Source organism: Schistocerca gregaria, chromosome 4 (genome assembly GCF_023897955.1).
Source record: "Schistocerca gregaria isolate iqSchGreg1 chromosome 4, iqSchGreg1.2, whole genome shotgun sequence".
Taxonomy (NCBI): domain Eukaryota; kingdom Metazoa; phylum Arthropoda; class Insecta; order Orthoptera; family Acrididae; genus Schistocerca; species Schistocerca gregaria.
The window spans coordinates 434840644-434865680 of record NC_064923.1 but is presented as its reverse complement, the minus strand read 5'-3'; the positions used below and the strand labels follow the sequence as shown (position 1 = coordinate 434865680).

Genomic DNA, 25037 nt, shown 5'->3' with positions numbered 1-25037 from the left:
AAGAGACTGGTAATTTGCTTTAAATGTTCAGAAATGCAAAATTGTGAAAATCATAAAATGAGGAAACATAGTACCCTATGACTAAAAATATCAGCAAGTCCCAACTGGAATCATTGGAATCACTCATACGAGCACCTGGGTGTAACAACTTCACAGTGCTTTGCAGAGTATGGATGTAGATGTAAATTCAGATGACTGCTAAGATATTTTGACTGCTCGTAGGTGATATTTTCTAGAGAATCCATAACACTAGAGAAAGTATTGTGTCGGTGCAGATATAAGAGCTGTGAAACTGATTTTGCTGTATTGAAATTTCGCAAAAGAGATACTGGTTGAGAGACTGTTAATGTACACTGCTTTAAAGTAAGTTTATATAATGTTAATCAAGTATGTTGTGTGAACTAATGGAAGGAAAATGGGGGCAGGGGATGTTGTAGTAGGTTTAAGTGCAGCACATTCTTCTCGAGCAATAAGGTTTTCAAAGAAATAATATCTACTGAAGTGCTGCAACTGAATTTTTGAATGGCTTACTACTACTAATAATAATATCATTTCCATTTTTCCATAAACATATTTCAGAATAATACAAACAAAATAATCTTATCCATTTCACATTTTCAACTGCCTGTAAAACTGCATATTATTATACTTGCAGGAAATTAAAGAAACAGACGACGACAACATTCCATTGAAGCAAGACAAGAATAATCGCAATTTACAGAAGCCTGAAGTTCCACCGAAGGTAATTTGCAGTATGGGATCTAGATACAATAGTCAATTAAATCCTCTTAGACCCACTGCATTTTCTCTTTTTTGCTCTATTGATGCAGATCACCACTAATTATAATTGTGGAGTTTAACCCTATGGATAATGTATTCAGATAAATAAATGCTACATGAATTAGCATCGTGCCAGTAAACACAGCTGATACAGTAGATTAGGATGAAATAACAACTATAAAGAAAGTATACATTGCTACTTCCCACATAGAGGAGGCACTGAGTCACACAAAGGAACAACAAAAAAGAAAAACAGTTCTAGACATTTATTTGAAATTGCAGAATCATTCTGACATTTGCAGTGTTAGGAATGATGATATTATCTATTGGTGATACCTGAAAATATGTGCCGAACCAGGACTCGAACCTGGATATCTGCTTGGTGAGAGTGGTCACCTTAACAACCCCATCATTGCTTGTGACATTACTTGAATTCAAGGATTCAGATAGCCAACACCTGAGAAATCCTGGTTCGAGTCCTGGTCAGCACAATTTTTCGTGTATCACCAGCAGGTAATATCTTCATACCTAACACAGATCATGTCAACAAGATTCGGCAATTTTGAATAAATTTCACAAATTTAGTACAGCTGCAAGACCAACACCAATGTCTGTTTCTTCACACGCTGTTAAAAATACTAGAAATATTAAAGCTTTTGAAAAAAGTCCTTCCTCAGAAGTATAAGTGTCACTCATTTACACTACAGCTCACATGCTCATGGCTACTGTCTCTGGGCACTATGGCTTAGCATCATGAGATAGTAGCCATGTGCCTGTGAGTTATTGTTGTGTGAATGAGTAACAGTTCTACTTCTGAGGAAAGAATTTGCCCAAAAGCTTTATCTTTTGCATTGTGCCTTTCTATGACTCAATGCTGCCTCTACGTAGTGAGTAGCAGTCTATACTTTACACATTGCCGACGGTAGTTTCTTTTTTATGAATAAAAAGAATCATAAGGAAGCATATAGAGTATCATGTTAAACAATGGAAAGTCCATGATGGAGTAACAACAATATTATGAAGAGGATAGATTTCTACTCATCATATATAGGAAATGCTGAGCCTCAGAAAGACACAATGAAAAAACTGCTATACATTTTAGCTTTTTGGTGAAAGGCCTTTTTCAGAAGTACATCACACTTTCACACTGGCACAACTCACACACACATGACCACATAGTCTGGCTGCCGTGGTGCAACTGACTCATAACTGTGCCTGATGGGAACAGAAATCCAGTGCGGGTGGTGGGAGTAAGGTGGAGGTATTGGGTGGGGAAGGCAGGAGGATATCAGAGTGGGGTGTGAGACAGTGCAGTGCTGATTATAGGTGCATGCTGGGGCGTGGTGGGAGGGGACAGCGTATGGCTGCTATGTGCAGTCATGAGGCTTTGGAAAGGGGGGGGGGGGGCATTTAGTGGGAAAGGAGAGAAAGAGAAGTACAGAAGGGGAAAACAACTAGTGGGTGTTTGACAGAACTAAAAGCTGTGTTGTGCCAGGATGGGAACACAGAAGGGCATAAGTAAGTGGAGGACAGGGACCAATGAAGGTCGAGGCCAATGGTATTTATGGGAATGTCGGATATATTACAGGGAGGGTTCCCTCCCATGTAATTCAGAAAAGCTGAAGTCAATAGATTGCACAAGGTGTGAAGCAGTCACTGGTGTGAAGCACATTGTGATGGGCAGCACGTTCTGCAACTAGGTGTTCCATCTGTCTCTTGACCATAGTTTGTCAATGGAAACTCTCCCTGCAATATGCTCCATGTCATCGTAAGCCCCTGGCCTCACCCTTTGCCAGTCCCTGTCGCCACTTACCTATCCCCTTCGCTGCTCCCACTCCAGTACAACACAGCCTTTTATTCTGTCAACTCACCCATTAATTCTTCTCTACTTCTCTCCTAATACGTACATCCCCCCCCCCCCCCCTCCCCGCAAACCTTTTAACTGTATCTAACAACCCTACCCTGTCCCTGTCCCCAACATGTTCATGCAATCTCCCACAAGCAATACTACTTCTTCCCCCACCCTTAAATTTCTACACCCCCCCCCCCCACCTCTGTCTCCATGCCTGGTGTGTTTCTTCCCTTTGACTCATACCTACACTACCGCTCATTAATTTCAATACACCCAATATTTCTCACAAAATATAATTATATTAACTTCCAAATATATAATACAATCACAATCATTATATTTTACTTTCATCAAAGTATCTTCCTTTGGATTTAATGACTGCCTCACAAACTCGAGGCATGCGGTCAGTCAGGTTTTGTACGTATTGTGAATCTATATGATTCTTCACATCCTTAACAACATTCCAGAGATGTTTCTTGCTGGATATATTAACTTCCCTAATATGTCTGTCCACTTCATCCCAGACTATTTCAATGGGATTACAATTGGGGCTTTGGGACAGTCATACCATATCATTAAGTGCTTTGTGTTTTTCCTTTGATGCAATGTAGTTTGTACAGTATGCCGACCAATGTTTTGGGTCATTATCCATTATCCTGTTGTAAGGAGAACCCTTTCCCTATTAAGTGCAATCCACTTTGTATTGCATGATACTGAAGTATGCAGTGGTACATCTTCTGATCCATACATCCTATTATTTTCACAATGTCACCAAATCCATCTCCGGCCAAACATTCCCAAACCATAATACAATCTCCACCATGTTTAACTGGAGGTAGAACACACTGCTGGGCTACCCTTTCCACTACAAATTGGCAAACAAATATTCTCCTTCTGGTTCCAACATCTCAGACTTCTATTCATTGGTGAATAGCACCTTCATCCACTCTTCCAATGTCCAATTACAATGTTTTCTAGCCCATTCAAGTCTCTTCTGCTTATCTGTGGGCCTTAGAAGGGGGGCCCCACCATGAACCATGGACCTTGCTGTTGGTGGGGAGGCTTGCGTGTCTCAGCGATACAGAGAGGCGTACCGTAGATGCAACCAAAACGGAGGGGTATCTGTTGAGAAGCCAGACAAACATGTGGGTCCTGAAGAGTGGCAGCAGCCTTTTCAGTAGTTGCAGCAGGGGCAACAGTCTGGATGATTGTCTGATCTGGCCTTGTAACACTAACCAAAACAGCCTTGCTGTGCTGGTACTGTGAATGCCTGAAAGCAAGCAAACTACAGCTGTAATTTTTCCCAAGGGCATGTAGCTTTACTGTATGGTTAAATGAAGATGGCGTCCTCTTTGGTAAAATATTCCGAAGGCAAAATTGTCCCCCATTTGTATCTCCAGGTGGGGACTACTCAAGAGGACATCGTTATCAGGAGAAAGAAAACTGTGGCATTCTGCAGATTGGAGCATGGAATGTTAGATCCCTTAATCGGGCAGGTAGGTTAGAAAATTTAAAAAGGGAACTGGATAGGTTAAAGTTAGATATAGTGGGAATAAGTGAACTTTGGTGGCAGGAGGAACAAGACTTTTGGTAAGTGAATACAGTATTATAAATACAAAATAAAATGGGGGTAATGCAGGAGTAGGTTCAATAATGAATAAAAAAAATAGGAATGTGGGTAAGCTACTATGAACAGCATAGTGAATGCATTATTGTGGCCAAGATAGACACGAAGCCCACGCCTACGACAGTAGTACAAGTTTATATGCCAACTAGCTCTGGAGATGACAAAGAAATTGAAGAAATGTATGATGAGATAAAAGAAATTATTCAGGTAATGAAGGGAGACGAAAATTTAATAGTCATGGATGACTGGAATTCAATAGTAGGAAAAGGAAGAGAAGGAAATGTAATAGGTGAATATGGATTGGGAGTATGAAACGAAAGAGGAAGCCGCCTGGTAGAGTTTTACACAGAGCATAACTCAATCATAGCTAACACTTGGTTCAAGAATAATGAAAGAAGGTTGTATGCATGGAAGAAGCCTAGACATACTAGAAGGTATGAGATAGATTATATAATGGTAAGACAGAGATTTAGGAACCAGGTTTTAAATTGTAAGACATTTCCAGGGGCATATGTGGCATCTGACCACAATATATTGGCTATGAACAGTAGATAAAAACTGAAGAAACTGAAAAAAATGTGGGAATTTAAGGAGATGGGACCTGCATAAACTGACTAAACCAGAGGTTGTACAGAGTTTCACAGAGAGTATAAGGGAACAACTGACAGGAATGGGGGAAAGAAATACAGTAGAAGAACAATGCGTAGCTTTGAGGGATGAAGTAGTGAAGGCAGCAGAGGGTCAAGTAGGTAAAAAGACGAGGGCTAGTAGAAATCCTTGGGTAACAGAAGAAATATTGAATTTAATTGATGAAAGGAGAAAATATAAAAACACAGTAAATGAAGCAGGCAAAAAGGAATACAAACGTCTCAAAAATGAGATCGACAGGAAGTGCAAAATGGCTAAGCAGGCATGGCTAGAGGACAAATGTAAGGATGTAGAGGTTTATCTCACTAGGGGTAAGATAGATACTGCCTACAGGAAAATTAAAGAGACCTTTGGAGATAAGAGAACCACTTGTATGAATATCAAGAGCTCAGATGGAAACCCAGTTCTAAGCAAAGAAGGGAAGGCGGAAAGGTGGAAGGAGTATGTAGAGGATTTATACACGGGCGATGGACTTGAGGACAATAATATGGAAATGGAAGAGGATGTAGATGAAGATGAAATGGGAGATACGATACTGCGTGAAGAGTTTGACAGAGCACTGAAAGACCTAAGTCGAAACAAGGCCCCGGGAGTAGACAACATTCCATTATAACTACTGACAGCCTTGAGAGAGCCAGTCCTGACAAAACTCTACCATCTGGTGAGTAAGATGTATGAGACAGGCGAAATACCCTCAGACTTCAAGAAGAATATTATAATTCCAATCCCAAAGAGAGCAGGTGTTGACAGATGTGAAAATTACCGAATTATCAGTTTATTAAGTAACAGCTGCAAAATACTAACATGAATTCTTTACAGACGAATGGAAAAACTGGTAGAAGCCGCCCTCGGGGAAGATCAGTTTGGATTCTGTAGAAATGTTGGAACATGTGAGGCAATACTGATCCTACGACTTATCTTAGAAGAAAGATTAAGAAAAGGCAAACCTATGTTTCTAGCATTTGTAGACTTAGACAAAGCTTTTGAAAATGTTGACTGGAATACTCTCTTTCAAATTCTGAAGGTGGCAGGCCTAAAACACAGGGAGCGAAAGGCTATTTACAATTTGTACACAAAGCAGGTGGCAGTTATAAGAATCAAGGGGCATGAAAGGGAAGCAGTGGTTGGGAAGGGAGTGAGACAGGGTTGTAGCCTCTCCCCGATGTTATTCAATCTGTATATTGAGCAAAGAGTAAAGGAAACAAAAGAAAATTTGGAGTAGGTATTAAAATCAGGGAGAAGAAATAAAAACTTTGAGGTTTGCCAATGACATTGTTATTCTGTCAAAGACAGCAAAGGACTTGGAAGAGCAGTTGAATAGAATGGACAGTGTCTTAAAAGGAGGATATAAGATGAACATCAACAAAAGCAAAACAAGAGTAATGGAATGTAGTTGAATTAAGTCAGGTGATGCTGAGGGAATTAAGATTAGGAAATGAGGCACTTAACATAGTAAAGGAGTTTTGCTATTTGGGGAGCAAAATAACTGATGATAGTCGAAGTAGAGAGGATATAAAATGTAGACTGACAATGGCAAGGTAAGCGTTTCTGAAGAAGAGAAATTTGTTACATCGAGTATAGATTTAAGTGTCAAGAAGTCATTTTTGAAAGTATCTGTATGGAGTGTAGCCATGTATGGAAGTGAAACATGGACAATAAATAGTTTGGATAAGAAGAGAATAGAAGCTTTCAAAATGTGGTACTACAGAAGAATGCTGAATATTAGATGGGTAGATTACATAACTAATGGGGAGGTGTTGAATAGAATTAGAGAGAAGAGGAGTTTGTGGCACAAATTGACTAGAAGAAGGGTTCAGTTGGTAGGACATGTTCTGAGGCATCAAGGGATCACCAGTTTAGTATTGGAGGGCAGCACGGAGGGTAAAAATCGTAGAGGGAGACCAAGAGATGAATACACTAAGCAGATTCAGAAGGATGTAGGTTGCAGTACGTACTGGGAGATGAAGAAGCTTGCACAGGATAGAGCAGAATGGAGAGCTGCATCAAACCAGTCTCAGGACTGAAGACCACAACAACATAAGAAGGGGGGTTCTTGCTGTGACACATCCTTTCAACCTGGCTTCAGTCAGTCCCCTTTTTACTGTTGCAACAAATATTGTTGTCGTGTTCATTTCTACTAATTCTGTATGAATTTGGGAGACTGTTTTGAATCTATTTCTCTTACCAGTAATTCTGATGTATTTATAACCACTTTTAGTTGTTTTATAAGGTTTTCCTGGTTGTGGTATATCCTTATTGCTACCTGTTGTCTTCTGGCGGTGAAGGGCGTATTGCCCACCCCCTATAGACACACTACCCTGTTTCACAATTTGGCGAATAGATAAATCTGCTTGACTAAGTGCTACATTTTCAGCATGTGTTTCTATGGATATATGCACTCCTGGAGCCATACTAGCAATGTACACACTTCAGTGTCACAAAGGAACTGACATGCAGGAACCACATGTTAAGTATCGTAGCAATGCTTGCCCTTCGCTGTGGAGATCACAGGTGCACCAAATGTGGCATCTGTCAGCAAATAGGTAAACAATCACAGAGGTACATAACGTTTATGTTCACAACATTGTTTGTTGGATACTATTGTCTCTCAATGACCACAAACAAAAATCACGACATGTGTACAACTGTTATACTATTCCTTTGCTCCCTCAACCATACCCATGGAGTTAGACCGTATCTACAGAGAACTAGATGTCATTTATTGAGTGTATTGTAATTCATGAGTGGTAGGGTATATTGAAATTAATTTGAACATAGCTGTTACGATAAGTCCTCAGTATAGTTTAAAGTTGTCTCTATGTGTGTGTGTGTGTGTGTGTGTGTGTGTGTGTGTGTGTGTGTGTGTGTGTCAGGTATACCTGTCAACTATCGTGCCAAAAGTTAACTGTATTTATTGTTCAAATTGTTGTGTTATTAGCTGTTCCTTTCAAGTAGGAGTTTCATGTTATCTATCACAGTTTTAAGGTAAAAAATATTACAAAATGAGAACTGACTGCCTAGCTTTGATGCAAGAATGAGAACCAGCAACAGAAAAATTCTTTTGTTTGTTGACTGTTGCCCGAGCGACAGTACAAATTTATGAAATGAGCAGTTAAGAATTCCTGTCAACAAATTGCAGCTCTTGGATTTGGGCAATAGCCATACCTTCAAAACTTGTTATAGGAAAGCCATTATACAGAAGGTATTAAGTGATGGATGCTCGAAAAGATCCATCCTCCTTTAAAGGAACAATTTTAGATGCATTGCACCTTATTGCCAATGCGTGGACAAATGTTAAGGAATCCACTGACTCTGACTGCTTTTGAAAAGTGGATTCACTGAAGCAGAAAAAGTGAATTGATCTGACATAACAGATCAGAGTAATAATGATGACACCACAACTCTTTTTTTCTTCTGGTAAAAGCTGCAGTTGGATCATTCAGTGCAAGATTTCCTACAAGTTGATGGCAATGTTGTCACTGTTGAAAGTATATATGTTGATCATACGGTTGACTTTCATACACAGGGAAATGGCGACAGTGCAGGAAGTGATACTGATAGTGGTGATGACAGTTGGCTTCCTGCAACAGTGAAGGTAATAAAAAATATATTTCTTGTGTTGGTGTCAATGTTTTCCATTGTGTTTACAACCTGGAAATCCATACCAAAAAAATGGTGTGTTGTGGCAACAGACTGCTCCACAGCACAGCCCAAAGAGTAGGATAGGTAGAAAGTTGGTGAAGCCCCAATGAATGTAAATGTGAAATACAGGTTGAGAAGACAGACTGCAATGTAGCATGCACCGACCTCTACATTTGTGCGTCATATTTAATCCCTTAATGCCTGAATAAATTTCTAGATGAAAGATAAAAATAAAAAAATGTGGCACTTTAGAGGTACCCATAACATTCAGGAGAATGTACCACTTGTCAGAAACTTTGGTAGCTTCAGGCAGAACGAGCAACTAGCAGTACTGGTACTCGAAACAGTTAATCTTCCAATTATTAGCATAGAATTGGTATGATGCAAATTTGCAACACTCTTAAGAGGTTAAAGCATTTTGTAAAATTTCACACACTTTTTGTTATAAAATATAAAAGGCTGTATACTTTCAGGGTACTGTGTTTGGTACACAAGTAATAATATGAAAACTGCAAAATACAGCACCTTAGCTTCATAAACATTTAAATGATCACTACAGTCACTTGGTTTGCTGTTACCTGCCTCTCACTAAAATGTGTCATCTTTAGTGCAATTTGCTGCACTAAAGAATCAAGAAATGTCATGTCAGTGACTAAACATAGCACCAAATGCAGAAAACCTGATAAGTATTTTCATTCATATTATTTATTCATTTACATAGTTTAAACCCACATTGAAGAACTAAAATCAAACATAATACAACAGAGTCTACAATGATTAAGTTTAGGTCTTAGCAGTTAGCAGTTCCTTTTGTTTCCCAAAATTTCTTCATTCACTGTGATCTGGCTGCTTGTTCTTCTGCAGATATGACATACTTCTTCTGTTCTGATGGTTTGAATGTCAGCTGTGTATATTTGTTCTTCAGAAGTATTTTCTCTTCTCTGTGTTGAATCTGGTGTGTGGTGATGTTCAATTCATCCAGATCACGTGGTACTTCTTTAAACCAGATGTTTTTGGTTTTACTATTCCAGAAGTAGTCGGGAAGTTGCTTCAGTATTCTAGTATTTGGTAGGCGAGATATGTGGCTGAAAAATGCAATCCTTCTTTTCCGCATTATATCAATAATGAATTCACTTTCTTATACATTATTGAATTGGGAAAAAATCTCCACTGCCAATTAACTTGATGTTTTTTACTGATAATTGTTCAGAATATTCTTCTATCAACTTTCTGCAATTTGTCAGTTGTTGCTTCCAGTTTCATGACAGAGGAGTAATGTCAAAATTTAGCATTCAGTGAGAGAGATTGTTTTTGTAGGTTGGCCGTGTGGTTCTCTGCACTCACTAGTTTTAATGTTCTACTATCTATTGATGCTCTTTCAGTAGCATCCAGGTAATAATCTCACCAAGATATTTAAACTTTTTTACTGTTTTAATTTTTTGATCATTATGGAGTATGATATGGGATGTGTCAACTGGGAAGCTGAGCATAATTTCTGTTTTCTCAAATGAAATTTGCAATCCAATCTTTCCCGCTAATCATTCTAGTTGTTCTATCTGAACCTTTGCTTCATCAATATTGTTTGCTAACAGCGCCAAATCATCTGCAAATGTAAGGCAGTTAAGTCGAATCTTTCTTCCAATCTTAACAGGTGGTGGGCATATCTTGTTCCATTCACGCATGATTTTTTCCAGCACACAGTTGAACAATAACAGAGACAATCCATCGCCTTGTCAAAGACCAGTATGAATCTCAAAACATTCAGAGAATTCATTTCTGAACATTACTCTAGCCTTGGTATTTCGAAGGGTGACTGCAACGAGGTGGACAAATTTCTGATGTAAACCAGATTCTTTAAGAATTGACAGTAGATATTCACGATGGATACTATCATAGGCTTTTTTAAAATTGACAAAGGTGATCACTAGCTTCTTGTTCCTGACCCTTTGATGTTTCATTACCCAGTTGAGACCAATAATTTGATCAGGACAGATTCATCCTGGACAAAAGCCTCCTTGATATCCACCTAGTTCACCATCAAGCTGTTCATGAATTCTAAAATACAGAACCTTGAAAATTTTTTTATAAGTACTGTCCAGAAGGGGTATACTCCTATAATTATTTGGATCTTATCTATCCCCTTTTTTGTGTAGTGGATGGATTATTGCAACATTCCATTTCTCTGGTAACTTCCGAGTATTCCAAATGTCAGTAAGATGTTTGTGTAAGTTCAGAATAGTTTGTATATTAGCATATTTCCAATAATTTTGAAGTGAGATAATCACTGTGTTACATCATCATGATGAGGTGGTATAACTCTTTCTAAATGTGTTTTGTTTCATGAATAGGGGTCAAATTCCAAATGACATTCAGGTTCCGCACTATTTAGTAACTGTTTGAAATATTTAGCCAATATCGTTGAATTGTCATAAATGTTACATGCTACCTTTCTGTTTGTATCCTTCATTCATACTATGTTCACATATCACGCATAAACTATGAAGATGCAAGAGGGGTTGCTGCTGTATAACTTTTATAACTTAAAAAGCAATTTCCCACCTTTCACATTTTCCCACATTTTACACTATTTTTTTACATTCTCTTGAAAAGTGTAAAAGCTGGGTTTCACTTATATCTTCATTAACCCAAGTAACAATACAATTACATGAAAATAACCCACACATTCATAGAGATATGAAGGATCGAAACAGAAGCACTCAGATTAGAAAGGTTGTAAGACTGTTCAGTTTGCACAACGAAAAGAACAATGGCAGAAATAAAAGATTGGTTCAGTAGTGGAATTAAAATTTAGTGTGAAAGACTATCAATGATAAGATTTGCTGATAATTAATGTTGCTATACTCAATGAACAGTATAATTACTACAAAATACGGAGTGAGTATAATGCCTACAAAATACGGAGTGAGAGTAAATACAAGAAATGTGAAAGTGATGAGAAGTAGCAGAAATGTGATTAGAAATAAACTTTACATTAAAATTGGGGTACACAAAGTAGATGAAATGGAGGGATTCTGCTACTTTTGATGTAAAATAATGCATGCCGGACAAAGAGAGGAGGATATAAGAAGCAGACTTGTCTAGACAATTAGGGCAGTTCTTTCTAAAAGGTAGTCTACTTTTATCAAAAATAGTTCTCAATTTGAGGAGGAAACATACTTATGGGGCAGAGAATTGCATGGAAATCAATCATAGACTGGGAGGAAACTGGAAAAGAAGACAACTGAAACATTTGAGTTGCGATGTTACAGAAGAGAGGACTGATAAGATTAAAAATGAGGTGGTTCTCCACAGAATCAGTGAAGAACAGATTATGTGCAAAACACTATCTAGAAGAAGGAACAAGATAATAGGACATTTTTTTATATGTCAGAGAATAAGTTTTAAAGTGTTAGAGGGAGCCACAGAGGACAAAAACAAAGAAGAGAGATTAGAATACAGCAGTCAAAACCCTACGATTTTTGGTATTAGTGTTACTCTGAATGAAGAGTTTGATCGAGGAGAGGAAACTGTGGTGGGCTGCATCAAACCAGTCAGAAGACTGATGACAAGAAGAATGAACTAGGGGAAACTGTGAAACTTTTACTAACAAATAACTCAAGGAGCATCAATTTTAAACATTACACAAATAATCTGCAAAAAGCTTCACTGGTCTGGCAACTCATAGTAACAAACATTTTGAACTCACGTATCTTTACATAGCAGGCAAGCATTCCATGAAACAATAGAAGAGCAGACAAATGGAGTTGCTTGGAGTATTTGTATCTTCTCCCCTCAATTTATAGCGCTTCAGCCAGCACAAAATCCATTATACTAAGGGTGAAATCACTATTTTACTACCAAATTTAGTGCTTTTACCTTAGGATAGAATGTCAGCTACATATTGAGCATTCAGAGAAAAATATCAGATGAAAGACAGAGTGTATGACATACTGAGATATGACAAATAAACGTCACTATATTGTACCAAAGGCAATAATGAAAAACAATTAAATAACTGAAATAAAGTGGCTTATCACAAAAAGTCAAGTTACACAGCAAATAGTCAGTAATAAATGTGAAACATATGACACACTGTCATAGAAATGTAGTAATACTGTTATATTCCATTCTGGATTTTCCATTGTTTGACTTTCATAGAAATGTAATAAATGGAATACACTTTTTTCTTTAATTTTTCTCCATCATATTCTCAGCTATGAAGCAAGGACAAGTTAATCAAAGGCTAAAGAAAACATGATTAGTTCAATGTTAAATTCACAGCTTTCAAATTTCCATATAAGGCGGTCCATTACATAAAGTAAAAGTGAGTGCACAATCAGACCCAGAGGACGACATGATGTTGACCAGCAACCATGTTGTGCCATATGGCATCACTCCGATGTGGAACAGAGATGCATGGAGTTACAAGACCATTCCCCTAGCAACTGTCAACTGTACACACCTTGGAGCCCTACTTCCCATTGAAGTAGCTCCTCAACTGGTACCAGGGGCCTGACTGCACCCTATTCTGGTCCTTTCACAAATGAGAAATCTCTGGCAGTATCAAAAATTGAACCCAAGTCACCCTCACGGCAGTCAGCTATGGAGATGGACAGCGTCTTATGTAGTGTAGAAAATATTTTGTTGTTATTAATACATCTTTTTCTATTTTGTTACACAGAAATTCCTATTGGGGAACAATCTGATGTCTACAGCAAAACGAGGCATTGTGTACTGGAATGACATATCTTGTGCAAAGGTAAGCATTTTTGAAAATGCATATTAGAAATAATTTGCTAAATACATAAATAAGTGACCCATAAACAATGAAAATTGAGCTGTCATAGAGCACTTTTTCAAAAAAAAAATTGTTTTCTGAACATGGTAACATATGAACATTATCACTGATGTCTAAAAGTTGAAAACAGCTGCATAGAACTTTTTTAAAATTTTATTAATCCAGTCCAGTATAAGATCACATGTCCATCTTCAGTAACACACTGTGAGTACCATTTTTGCATAAATATTCTCTAAAACAATACTACAGAATTAAATCATAGCATACATAATTACATAAATGGCAGTATATGTCTCATGCTATTTAGAACAAACAGGGCTAACTACACAAATGTCAGCAGAATAATTCATTTGACATATCAATACTGACAGTATGCTGCGAAGATAGCCATATGGACTGATTCACTCCAATGTAATAAAATTTTAAAAACAAATCCTACGCCAGCAATTTCTATTATTAGTCATCAAAAGCGAACTTCTTGAGACATAATAAATACTTCCTTGTCTTAGACCATGTATGAAAACATTCCCATAGTAACAAAACATCTAACTGATAAATTTGTCTTATTTAACATTTTTATTATGCATTATTTGTCACTCATAAATGAAAATGAGACTCTCCCTCAGAATACAAAGATGTAAGTCTTTGAAATGCATCATGAAGAACATAATATTGTAAAAATGACTGTGGCGCTGAAAGTAGAATACACTATGAAATGTGTCATCCAGAACACAGATAATAGGAAAAAATAGTTATACTTGGTTAGAAAGCTGTAGGTTTCGATTTCAGTTGATTTGATTAATACGGAGAGGTAGCCCGCTGTTACATATATCAAAACTTAGTTTCTTTTGCACTTTTGCTCCCTATAATTCTAGTGAACCCAACCAGTACCCTTAAAAAGTATTAGGAGACTCATTGCTTGTTCCTGATTAGACATGATTTCTTCAGGCTCTAATGACATCAATATTTTGCATCTTTTGCCTTCCCCATGGTCAGTATGAGTCCTAACGTGAGTTTAATCTGTTTTCTGTTCAAGTTCAGAATTACGGAACTTATCTTGAAATGTTAGTAGTTCCTTATTAGACTTGTTTTCTTCACACTCTAATGACATCAGTATTCTGTGTCTTTTACCATGTTTTTGTTTTTGGATTGTTGTCCAATATTCTACATGTTGCCTTCTGATCCAGCCACAAAGTTTTGATTTTCCCATTGCCGTATTGATAATTAGGGCACGTTCCTGTCCAAAAAACGGAGTCATCACCCTTGTGCTCACCACTCTTATTAGCTTTTTGTTGCCACTAATTCCTGCATGACTAGGGAGTCACAGCAGGTTTACAGTGCCACTTTCCCCTAGTCTCCCAAGGGTTTCATGGAAATCCACAATGATCTTTGACCTCATTGCAGGGGCTGATCCACTGCTCCCTTCTTCCAATTGTTGGACTGAAAGGTTTATTGAAACAGCTGGAAGTTATTGTACAGTAAGTCAGCATTTCCCCAATGATTCCTATATTCACCATGTTATGTTGGTGTGAGATTCTGGAGATCCTAAAGGAATCCATTTATTTCCAGTTTTTAACCTGTATGCCCCTGCTGCGGCCTCCATTGTAACCCAAAGGTGTATGTCCAGTGTGATCTCCATCCCAGCAGGGGGTGTTATGGCTAGCAGGCCAAGCTCTGCACCTTGACAAGCTTCTTAGCACTACTTTCTGTTCTTCTTTATTCCATAATACTGTAGCCCCATAAATTACAGTGCTGTATATCCAGTACAACTCCTGGGGCTTGGACCTCAGTTTTTACCACAGGCCCTTCTAGTACTCATAAGAGTACTGTTTGCCTTGAAATATATACTCTTTATATGAGGAGTCCATGGTAGTTTCACAGCCAGAGTTACCCATAGATACTTTATTAGCCCCTCTAATGACAGTTTCATCAAAAACCTTGACATCCCAGTATGCTTCCTTGTAATTGTACTATAACAGTTTTCTTGGGACTGAACCTGTTTTCTGCACCAGTTTTCCACGTGCCATTGTTCACATATTCATTGTTCTACTAGCAAATTTGCCAACAATTACTGTAACTAAATCATCAGCATATCCTTGGCAAAAATAGCTTCTAGTATTTAACTGTTCATCGAGTTCATTCACCACTAGGTTCCACAGTAGGGGGGACAAAACCCCCCTTATAGACACCCCATTGTGGTGTTGATTGCCATTTTCTCATCCATCATGATGGCTCCTTCTTTTACTTTACCTAGCTTGGTCTTAATCCACTTGTATATGGTGGTCCCACTGCCGTGCTCTCCTGCAGTTCTAACCGTGGATTTGTAGGTCATACTGCTAAAATCCCACTCAATATCCACAAAGGTGCAGAGAGATATTTCCTGACAGTGTAGAACTTAGCTACAGGTTTTACTTTTAATTCCTCTCTTTTTAAAGAAAAGATTATATCTTTAACCATAGGTGTATAATAACACACATGGGTTCATAGTTATACTTTGTTAATTTTTTTATGTTCCAGACTACTAGAAGCATGCAGTCATGGAGTTTCACTAATGGGACACTGGGAAATCGACAAGAAAAACATCTAGTGCAGCAAAAGTAGTCTCAGAAGAGGAGTGTCAGTCACAGCGAGCAGTGCACATGGTAATTATTTACTCCTACAGGGCAACCCCTCAATGTATGAACATAATTTTTAACTTTCAGTGATGCAAAATCTCAACTGGGGCCAGCAATGGTGTGTCAAACAGTATGTGAGCCTGATGTGTGGGCCAAAGCTGAGCTTGTCTCGGCTTTGTTCAGTGCTTCTTGGAAGTACAGTGTGACATTTCATTTAGTATAGTGGTATGGCTTTTTCTGTTGGCACAACTATCTTCAGTTCCAGAGAATCGGAGTGTCACCACTGTTTATGCTTTGCTGTTTGTTGATGGTGTGAAGGACATCCACAGTTATAGTGGCTGTTTGCATAAAAAGTGGCAGTCTCGTGATCTATCACCATAACCCTTTAAGAGTGAATGGGAATGATAGAAGAGTGGGATGAGAACTTTTAATATCTATTATACAGTCGCGTAATCGATGGGTACTGCAAATCTGCTACGAACTGACAGTGCAGTACCATGCAGAAAGAATTTAAAGATTTAGTTGACAATGAAAGAGCAAAACATTACAATGCTCAAAAGACAGAATTAATTGTTCTGTACATCAAGAAGCATTTTGTGCTCAATTTGCTCGCATGGAGCAGGTGATGAAATTGTTGGTACCAATAGTAAAATTTCTGAAATCACACACATTATTCCACATGGCTTGCAACAGTTTTGATGGAACTGAATGAAGAGTATGGAGACTTCATATATTACTGCAAGTACATTGGTTAAGTCAAAGGGTGGCACAATTTTTTGATTTAAAACCTGATATAGTTGAATTTATGAAGGAAAAAGAAGTGCAGGAATGAAAATTAGAACTTCCAGAATGCATTGCAGACTTCACATTTAAAGAGGACTTGACTACACACTGCCCACTGTAAGACACAGCAAGGTGTGAAACAATTTACTTCTGGTTTGATGGGGACACACATAAAAAAAAACTTGCATTGTAGAAGGGGCAAATTGTGACATGCTGTCCAATTCCTTCACTGGTTTTAAAGAAAATGTGAGGTCTGAAGAACTAATTCTAGCCTTTAAAGAATTACAAGGATAGTTTTCTAAACACTTTGACTATAATGCCAATCTCACATTTGCTTTTGAGCTGTTTTCAAGACTGTTTGCCATTGCAGTTGAAAGTGCCCCTGTGCATGGGCACATGTAACTGTTGATCTGCAATGTAAATTCACATTTTAAAGACAAATTCTTTTAAATTACAAACAATGGAAAATCCAGGATAGAATGTACCAATATTATGAAAATGGTAGTTGTTACCCACCTTATAGCATAGATGCTGAGTTGCAGAAAGGCACAACAAAAAGGCTGTCGGAAAGATAGGTCTTGGCCAACAAGGCCTTTGTGCAACTCTGCATCTCTGCTATATGGCGAGTAGCAACTATCGTTTTCATAATATTGTTACATTCATCTTACATTACAACTGTCCAGGATGTCTACATTGTTTTCCTCAGGGAGAGTTTCCCATTACCCATAATGAGGTTGCAAAAGTTCTACAATATTTCAATCAACATATGTGTGCAAAAGATCTTTTCTCAGTAATGAAAATAAATTTGTCACCATTATGTGGCAACCCGAGTGAAAAAATCTGTGATACTGTCTGCATCTGTCTGTATGCTGAAAGTTTGTACCAGAAAAAAATTGTGTCTTCAGATTGCCAAAAATAATTAAATTGTACTGAAACTTTGTTTCGCTTGTGATCTATGTAGTTGATAAATGTGAAATATGAAATCAATTCGTATGCAGTGTGGCTGCATTACCATCTAAATATGGTACATTTGCAGTTTCCCCCCTCTTCCGCTCCTCCCACTTAGGCAGAATAAAGTGGTGGTGGGAGCTGTGTGCAGCCAGGATGAGCACTATGGCACTCAAGCCACGGCACAGTTTGTGAGCCTCTGATCTAAGTAAAAATTTTGTGTTGAAAGCTATTCTTAAAATCATAGCCACATATCATTTTCCAATACACAAATATCATCACAGTCTAATGCAGGAATTATCTGATGGATAATAAGGACTAATTAATACTGAAATCAATGCTGAAATGTTTGCTCTTTTATGAGGTTAGAGAGAAGCAACAGAGAAAGGGGAGAAAGTAAAGACAGCTGGGAAAATGAAGAATGCACAAGTTGAATGTAAGATCAAGAGCCACACAGGGGCAAAGAGAGGAATAAGCTAGAGTGATTAAACTTGTGACATATTTCCATACTGTGACTGTTAAATAGGTACTAAACTTTAAGATAGTAACAAAACAGAAAACATATACAGAAAACAACTGAAACATACCTCTGGAAAACATTAACTGATCAAAAAAAATGGGTCTAAAATTGAGAAACATGAGACAAGAAAAGGAATAAGGGACTACAAGATGGTTAAGTACAGGAAAACACACTGAGGCAAATTAAAGGGTAGCACACTATTTGTCAATTGGGAAGATTCCATATTTATGTGAATTGTTATAAGAATGAGAGTGAGTCCTATAAGGGCCTGACAAAAATGCTATTGATTACTGCTACATTGCATAATATATTACACAGCAGCAAGTGGCTGTATTGTTGGCCCTAATCATCAAGCAGTGGTGATAAGGTCTTGTGAATAGTTATATGGGAACTGTGAAAGTCTATATCAATGATATCTTTCAGTATATCTCATGATGGACATTATCACACTTACCAACTATATGATAGAAACAGAAGCCAATGGATTTGGAAGTTTCCATTCTATGTCACTTTATTTCTTCTTATTTACAGTTGTGGGCCTCACTCTACTGGCTAGAGGAGAAGCTACATCACCATCAGCAGGATGCAAACTGTGATGTTGTGGTACCAACATTTCATGTGTTACATGGCTTTGAAAAAGCTTATTTCTTGTATAAAGAATAGCATTTGATGTTACACATTCATTTTGTGCGAGATGTGACCAGACATTACTGGAATTTTCTAAAATGCAGATTGTTATCTTAGTACTTCAGTTGTAGTTGTATATAATACCTGTTAAAGAGATAAAGCTTTGAAGAAATTTTACACTGAGATATCTGGTTGTAGAATTTGGCAGTGAACAACTGCAAAAGTAACTATATTCAGAAAAGCATACCGTCTCTGCTGAAGTGCCATTCAACACTCTTATTCAGCCTCAGTCCATGAAATTGTGACATAAAGCAATAAAATTCTGCCTACTGGTCAATCATTCTATGGCAGTGTATTCATGAATCGTGGTGCGGAGCAGTGACATTAAACAATGGTTCAGTTTCATATATGAATGTTCCTGCAACAGCTGTGATCACAAGTTGTGGGCATATGTCATGACCTTATCAGCTTTTGTTTAGCTTTGTCCACCACACGACTTGAGAATCCCATAACAAACTGCCATTTAAGATTTTGCCCAAATTTTTTAAAACGGTGAGCTCAGTCACCATTTCTGAATGTTACATGCAGAATTTACAGCAGATTCTCAGTAGCGCTAAGGATTTTTCCTCAGCTGGAGTGCTAGAATTGAGTACATCAGAACAACTGAGGAACTACTTAATGGAGAAGCTAATTGTAACAGCTGGGAGATTTAGATGCTGGCAATAAGCCTCTCCTGATTTTGCCATCCTGGAAGTGTTAGAGGTTCAAGCAGTTTTCTTCTTGCAAGTCAGTTACCTGTAAGATAAGAGCTGCAAGGAATTTAGTTCATAGTTCATCCATCACTATAAGATAAAACAGGAAAATAGGAGAATATTACAAACTTTCTTAGTGAATCATATTGGAAAAGATTTTTAATTTGTATTATGAATCTGGATAATTTTTGGTCATATCTCATAAACTGTTTCCAAGCCATAAGGCATGTGTTATAAGATGCCACATTTTAATAGACTGCTTCAGCACTGCAACTTCAGGCTCATAAAGTACAGTGCTGAAGAAAAATTGTAAATATGTAATTTTTTTATTTGTTGACATAAACATAATTATTTTGATAATCACCATTTCACAATGTAAGTGTACAGTTAAATGTAAATGATCATTTCATGTAACATTGAATATATAGTGCAAAAATTATTAGGTGCCAGCTTACAAACTATGCACATTTAATATTGTGTTATTCTCAAATATGTAATGCTGTCTCCTATAAAACTGTATCATTCTGCTGAAAAAAAATGAAAAATACAAATCAACCACAAGATCTTTGATATTTTCTTGACTTTTATCACCTGCTTCATATTTCTTAGATATTACATAGAGTGAATTTTCAGTACATTGATTATTTTCTAGATATTTTCAATTTCTCACTGTAAAATGTACAAAGGCATTTAATACCTAACTATTTATGTGATCGCCAGTATGCAGGGTGACACAGCTAAAATAAGTGACCATAAATATCTCCATCATGAGTAAATATTTTGAGGTGTGGTTTCCACTAAGCTATAGGAGACACTGTGGTGAATGTCCGGATTTATGCAAGTAATTTTTAATGTTAACAATTGCCAAATTATGAAAATGGCTTTGTGTATTTCAAGTGCCACTATCAAGAAATACAGCAAACATGCGTGTTTTGTATATTTTTATTTTATGCAAGGACACATTTCAGGCATTCACCCATTCAGCTTGCATAATATATTTAGATCTTCTTCAGTATAATGATTTTCTTGCACACATTTTGTGCCACAGCTGCATTCCGTACTTCAATTAGAGGCACTTTTACTGCCTTTGGTATGAACATAAAGGGGAGGACAGGAGCCACTAATTGCAGAACAAAAGCAGCACCATTCAAAATGCAGTCAGGAAAATTATTATACACATGTACATGTAAATTTCTTATGCAAACTAAAGATGAGTGAAAACTCAAATTGGCAGGACCATCACTGTTGGTGCAAACGTACTCTACCTAATCAGACAATGCTTAGACATGAGTACGGAGGAAAACACAATGTGACAACCACAAGTGACTGAACAATTTGGCACGCAAAACCTGGAGCACAGTGTGATGTGAGGGGTCTGGTCCAAGCATACTGATTTTAGCATAATAACTACCAAACCAAGCCTATTGCCACTGGCAAGTAAACATCTGGGTAGCGGCTCTGCCACCATCATGCTTCACATACACCCTCCGTTTCAGCATTCTGTTCTGTTGTTCTATGATCTCCATATCAATTCATCTGGAGCCACCTCAGTGTGTACTGGCAGGAGTACTAAATCCCTTCCCCTTGAAAAGGCCACATAGGGCAAAAATGGCGTGACTTTTCCTGCAACCTCCATCACAAAAGCAAAGAGGGGACAAAATTCCCCAGCAACAGATCGACCACAGGAGGAGACAATGCTGATGCAGCTGGCCCTGCCAGAGGGGTAGAAAATTGTGGAGGCTGTGGTACCAGTTGATCCCCCAGCTACGGTGGGGACAAGGACTCATCCACTGGGGATTGGGGGAGGAGGGCACCAGTTTAAGTTCCATGGGGTTCGCATCAGCAGTTGCAGGAGCTATCCACACCAGTGCCCTACTTTGCAGTCAAAGGTAGGATAGCAGAGAGTGTGGTGGGGACAGCAGTAGCTGAGCCCACAGCTGCAATTGTGTTCCCACAACTGTAACAATGCCATGAGCAGCCTCTTTAACCAGCTGGCTTGGAGAAAGTAACATCGAGGGCCCAACAGATTGTGGATGCAACTGATGGAATGACAGGTCAGCTGCTCCCAAGCAGCATCCACCAAAACCAAATGATGACCTTTTGGCCCACCACTACACACAGCAGCCATCCCTATTGCTGGCTGAAAGACCAGGCTGAAATGGCAATCCTACGAGGAAAATATGGTGGGCCACAATGGTCCAGCTCATGCAACTCAGATTGCAACAAATCTAAAAGGCCCTGCTGCTGGTGCATCTGCAAATGTTTCACCTGGCTACACCCAGTAATCAGTGTCGCCCAGAATATGGCAAGAAAACTAAACAGGGAATTGCTATCGAGAGACACGGACTTCTTCATTTGAGTTTTGAAAGTTTGCATGAATTGCTCCACCTCAGAATTAGAAGCTGGGTGAACCGGAGAGGTAATTAGATGCTGAATACCATTGTGAATGCAAATATCTGGAAACTCCTATGACACGAATTTCCAATCATTACCAGAAACAAGGGCCCAGAGAAAGCCCTTGATGGCAAAACTGACCAACAAAGCATGAATATTTGCTGTCAATGTCATGAGAATAGTTAACTGCAACTACAGGAAATATGTCAATGCATTGCCCACAAACAACCACACGCTTCCCAAAGAAAGGAACCACACAGTCAAGATGTATCCTGTCCCAAGGGTGCTCTGGACTGGCCAAGGAGAAAACTAATTAAACGGTGCAGCCTGATTCTGTGCACATGCTGCACAAGCCCACATAAAATGTTCACTCTGACGATCAATTGCCAGCCAGTAGATATTTTGCTGTGCCAGAGCCTTCATATGACACATACCCCAGAGTGACACTTGCAGCAAGTGAGATGCAGGCAAATGCAACACCAGATGGTTGACCACTTGACAGCTTTGCTCCTCATGGCAAGCAAAAAGACACCATGGACAACGTTGAACCAATCCTGCAGCAGAAAAATCGTATGCTGTATCAAATCTGCTCCCAAAGGAGCACACTTGGACCACCCTGTCTGGACTGCTGAAAAGATTTTCCAGAAAAGCAGGACAGCAGCCTTGATGGCCACAAGTTTCAGCACTGTCAAAGGACAATCTAGGAATGTCTGCTGCTAGGTATCATCCAATGTGAAAACGAGAACCTTGTATCAATCAAATCCCAGAATGGGTCCTGTCAGCAACCCAGATAGTGCATCTGGGTTAGCATGCTGGCTGGTGGACCAGTGATGAATGTCACATGAACAATTACTGAGAAAGAGAGCCCACTTCTGCAGATGGTGCTCAGTCCAATCTGATCACTTAGAGCGAGTCCAAATACGGGAAAGAGGGTCTTGTTGGCACTGATGAGTAGGAATTTGTTCCATACCAAAAACCATGAAACTTTTTAAAGCTGAAAATGATAGCCAGCAATTCAGTTTTCACCTGCAAGTAGTTATAGTGCTCAGCAGAAAGTGTCTTCGATGAGTAAGCAATGGGTTGCTTGGTGCTATCTAGGTTCTGAAGTACAGAACCACATCAGTGCCGTACTGGCAGCCAGGGTTAACTGCTTAGCTGGTGTAAAGGAAGACAAACAGGACAAGGAGCACAAACATTGCTTGAGGGACTGAAAAATCCACTGACAGTCTGCAGACCACATGAATCTGACACCATTTTGAGTGGATGGCAGATGTGCACAGACTGGGGAATGAACTTGGTATAATAAGAAAACTTGCCCAAAAAGGACTGGAGCTCCTTCAGGTTATTGGGGGCCAGCAGGTTGACAATGTCTTTGATGTGCTCATCCATAGGGATGAAGCCACCATTGATAAGTAGGTGTCCCAAAAATGTATCTTTGGAGAAAAACGCTGCATTTCTCCTGTTTGCAATAAAGACCATTTTCTATAAGGCACTGGAAAACTGCCTGCAGATTTTGTAAATGCTCCTCGTTCATGGAACCTTTGACCCAGATGTCATTGAGATAGTCAACACAACAGGGAATGTCCTGAATCAATTGATTCAGATATCATTGATAAATTCATCTTGCAGACAAAAGCCAAGCAATTAAATTGGTGAAGCCCAAAGGGGGTGTAAAGCACTAAGAAATTGTAAGAAGTGGTGTCCAATGGCAACTACAGGTATGCATCACTCAAGCTCATGCTTGAAAAATACTGACCCAGATATCATTGACAAATTCATCTTGCAGACAAAAGCCAAGCGATTAAATTGGTGAAGCCCAAAGGGGGTGTAAAGCACTAAGAAATTGTAAGAAGTGGTGTCCAATGGCAACTACAGGTATGCATCACTCAAGCTAATGCTTGAAAAATACTGACCCCTTAAAACTTCACCAACAATTCCTCCGGCTGAAGAATTTGATATAAGACTGTGACACATCATCCATTGACCATCTATTTAAAACTGTCTCAGACATTCATGGTACTGTCTGGCTTCTGAACGGGCACCAAACGGGAGACCTTCTACCTTGGAGAAATAGGACATGTCGGGGTCCTTCCAATGCTGCAACTTGGCCTTGACTATGTCACCCATGACAAAAGGGAATGGGGTGGGTGTGAAAAAATTTAGGGATTGCCGACAGCTTAAGAGAGACGTAAGCCTCAAAATTTTCTGCCCAACTCAAGGTATTCTCAAATAGCTGGTCATATGACCAAGGTAAGGAGTCCAAATCTTAAAAAGAGGCCAACTGAGACAGTAAATGTACTTTGTTAACTGTCCAGAATCCAAAAACAGAAAAGGCACCCAACACAAAATATTTTGTCCCAACAGTTAAATAACCACTAACAACTTAAGTTAGGGAAAACACCGGGGTCTCCAACAGCCATCCTGCAGCTCCTTGCCTGTTACCAATTTTTGCCAAATGGCTTCTTTGCAGTATACCCCATTCAAGCATCTATGTGAAGGCAGTCCTGTCATATATGCACCAAATAACAACTGGGGTAAGAACACCAGCTCCCCCATTGAAGAGAAAGATGTGCAGATGGTGAGCGGTGCCAAGAGTCTGAAAAATGACACGAGCATAGTTTACAATGGTTTGAATGACTCATACCCGCCGCACCAACATGGGTAAAGGCAGGCAGCACCATGATGTCACCGCACACAAATCGTCAGAGGCTGTGACACACAGTAACTCTAGGGAAGGCAGGCCACCTGGCTGAACCCACAGGGCACGGGCGCTGTTTACCGCACACATCTAACTTTGCCACGTGCCAACTGTCGGACCGTGTGTCCTTTGCTGCTGCTGTAATTTCATATGAAAGGCTTGTTTCAATAGTGGTACAAGTCCATTACCTCCACTTTTTCTGTCTATAATGCTTCTGACATTAATGGTCCAAACAAACAGAAAGGGAGGTTCATCTCTAGCAAGAAGCCATATGCTTGAATATTTCTGGTATCTCAGCTGCAGATTTTTCAGCACTCATTTAACTTCAGGACTTTGTATCTCAGAATGAACAA

At 38.9% G+C, this 25037-nt stretch overlaps 2 protein-coding genes across 2 annotated transcripts in view; one reads left to right on the top strand and one right to left on the bottom strand.

Moving 5' to 3' along the window:
• The window catches only part of LOC126365770 (golgin subfamily A member 6-like protein 7), a 510481-nt gene extending 490326 nt beyond the window's left edge, over positions 1-20155 (top strand). Inside the window, exons 15-18 of the mRNA XM_050008292.1 lie at positions 656-742; positions 13231-13308; positions 15865-15989; positions 18745-20155. Of these exons, the coding sequence (XP_049864249.1) occupies positions 656-742; positions 13231-13308; positions 15865-15948 (249 nt within the window). The 3' untranslated portion in view covers positions 15949-15989; positions 18745-20155. The remainder of the gene's footprint in view (positions 1-655; positions 743-13230; positions 13309-15864; positions 15990-18744) is intronic.
• Positions 1-25037, bottom strand: part of LOC126365768 (serine/threonine-protein kinase PRP4 homolog) — a 266407-nt gene that overhangs the window by 11198 nt on the left and 230172 nt on the right. The gene's annotated exons all lie outside the window — the stretch shown is intronic.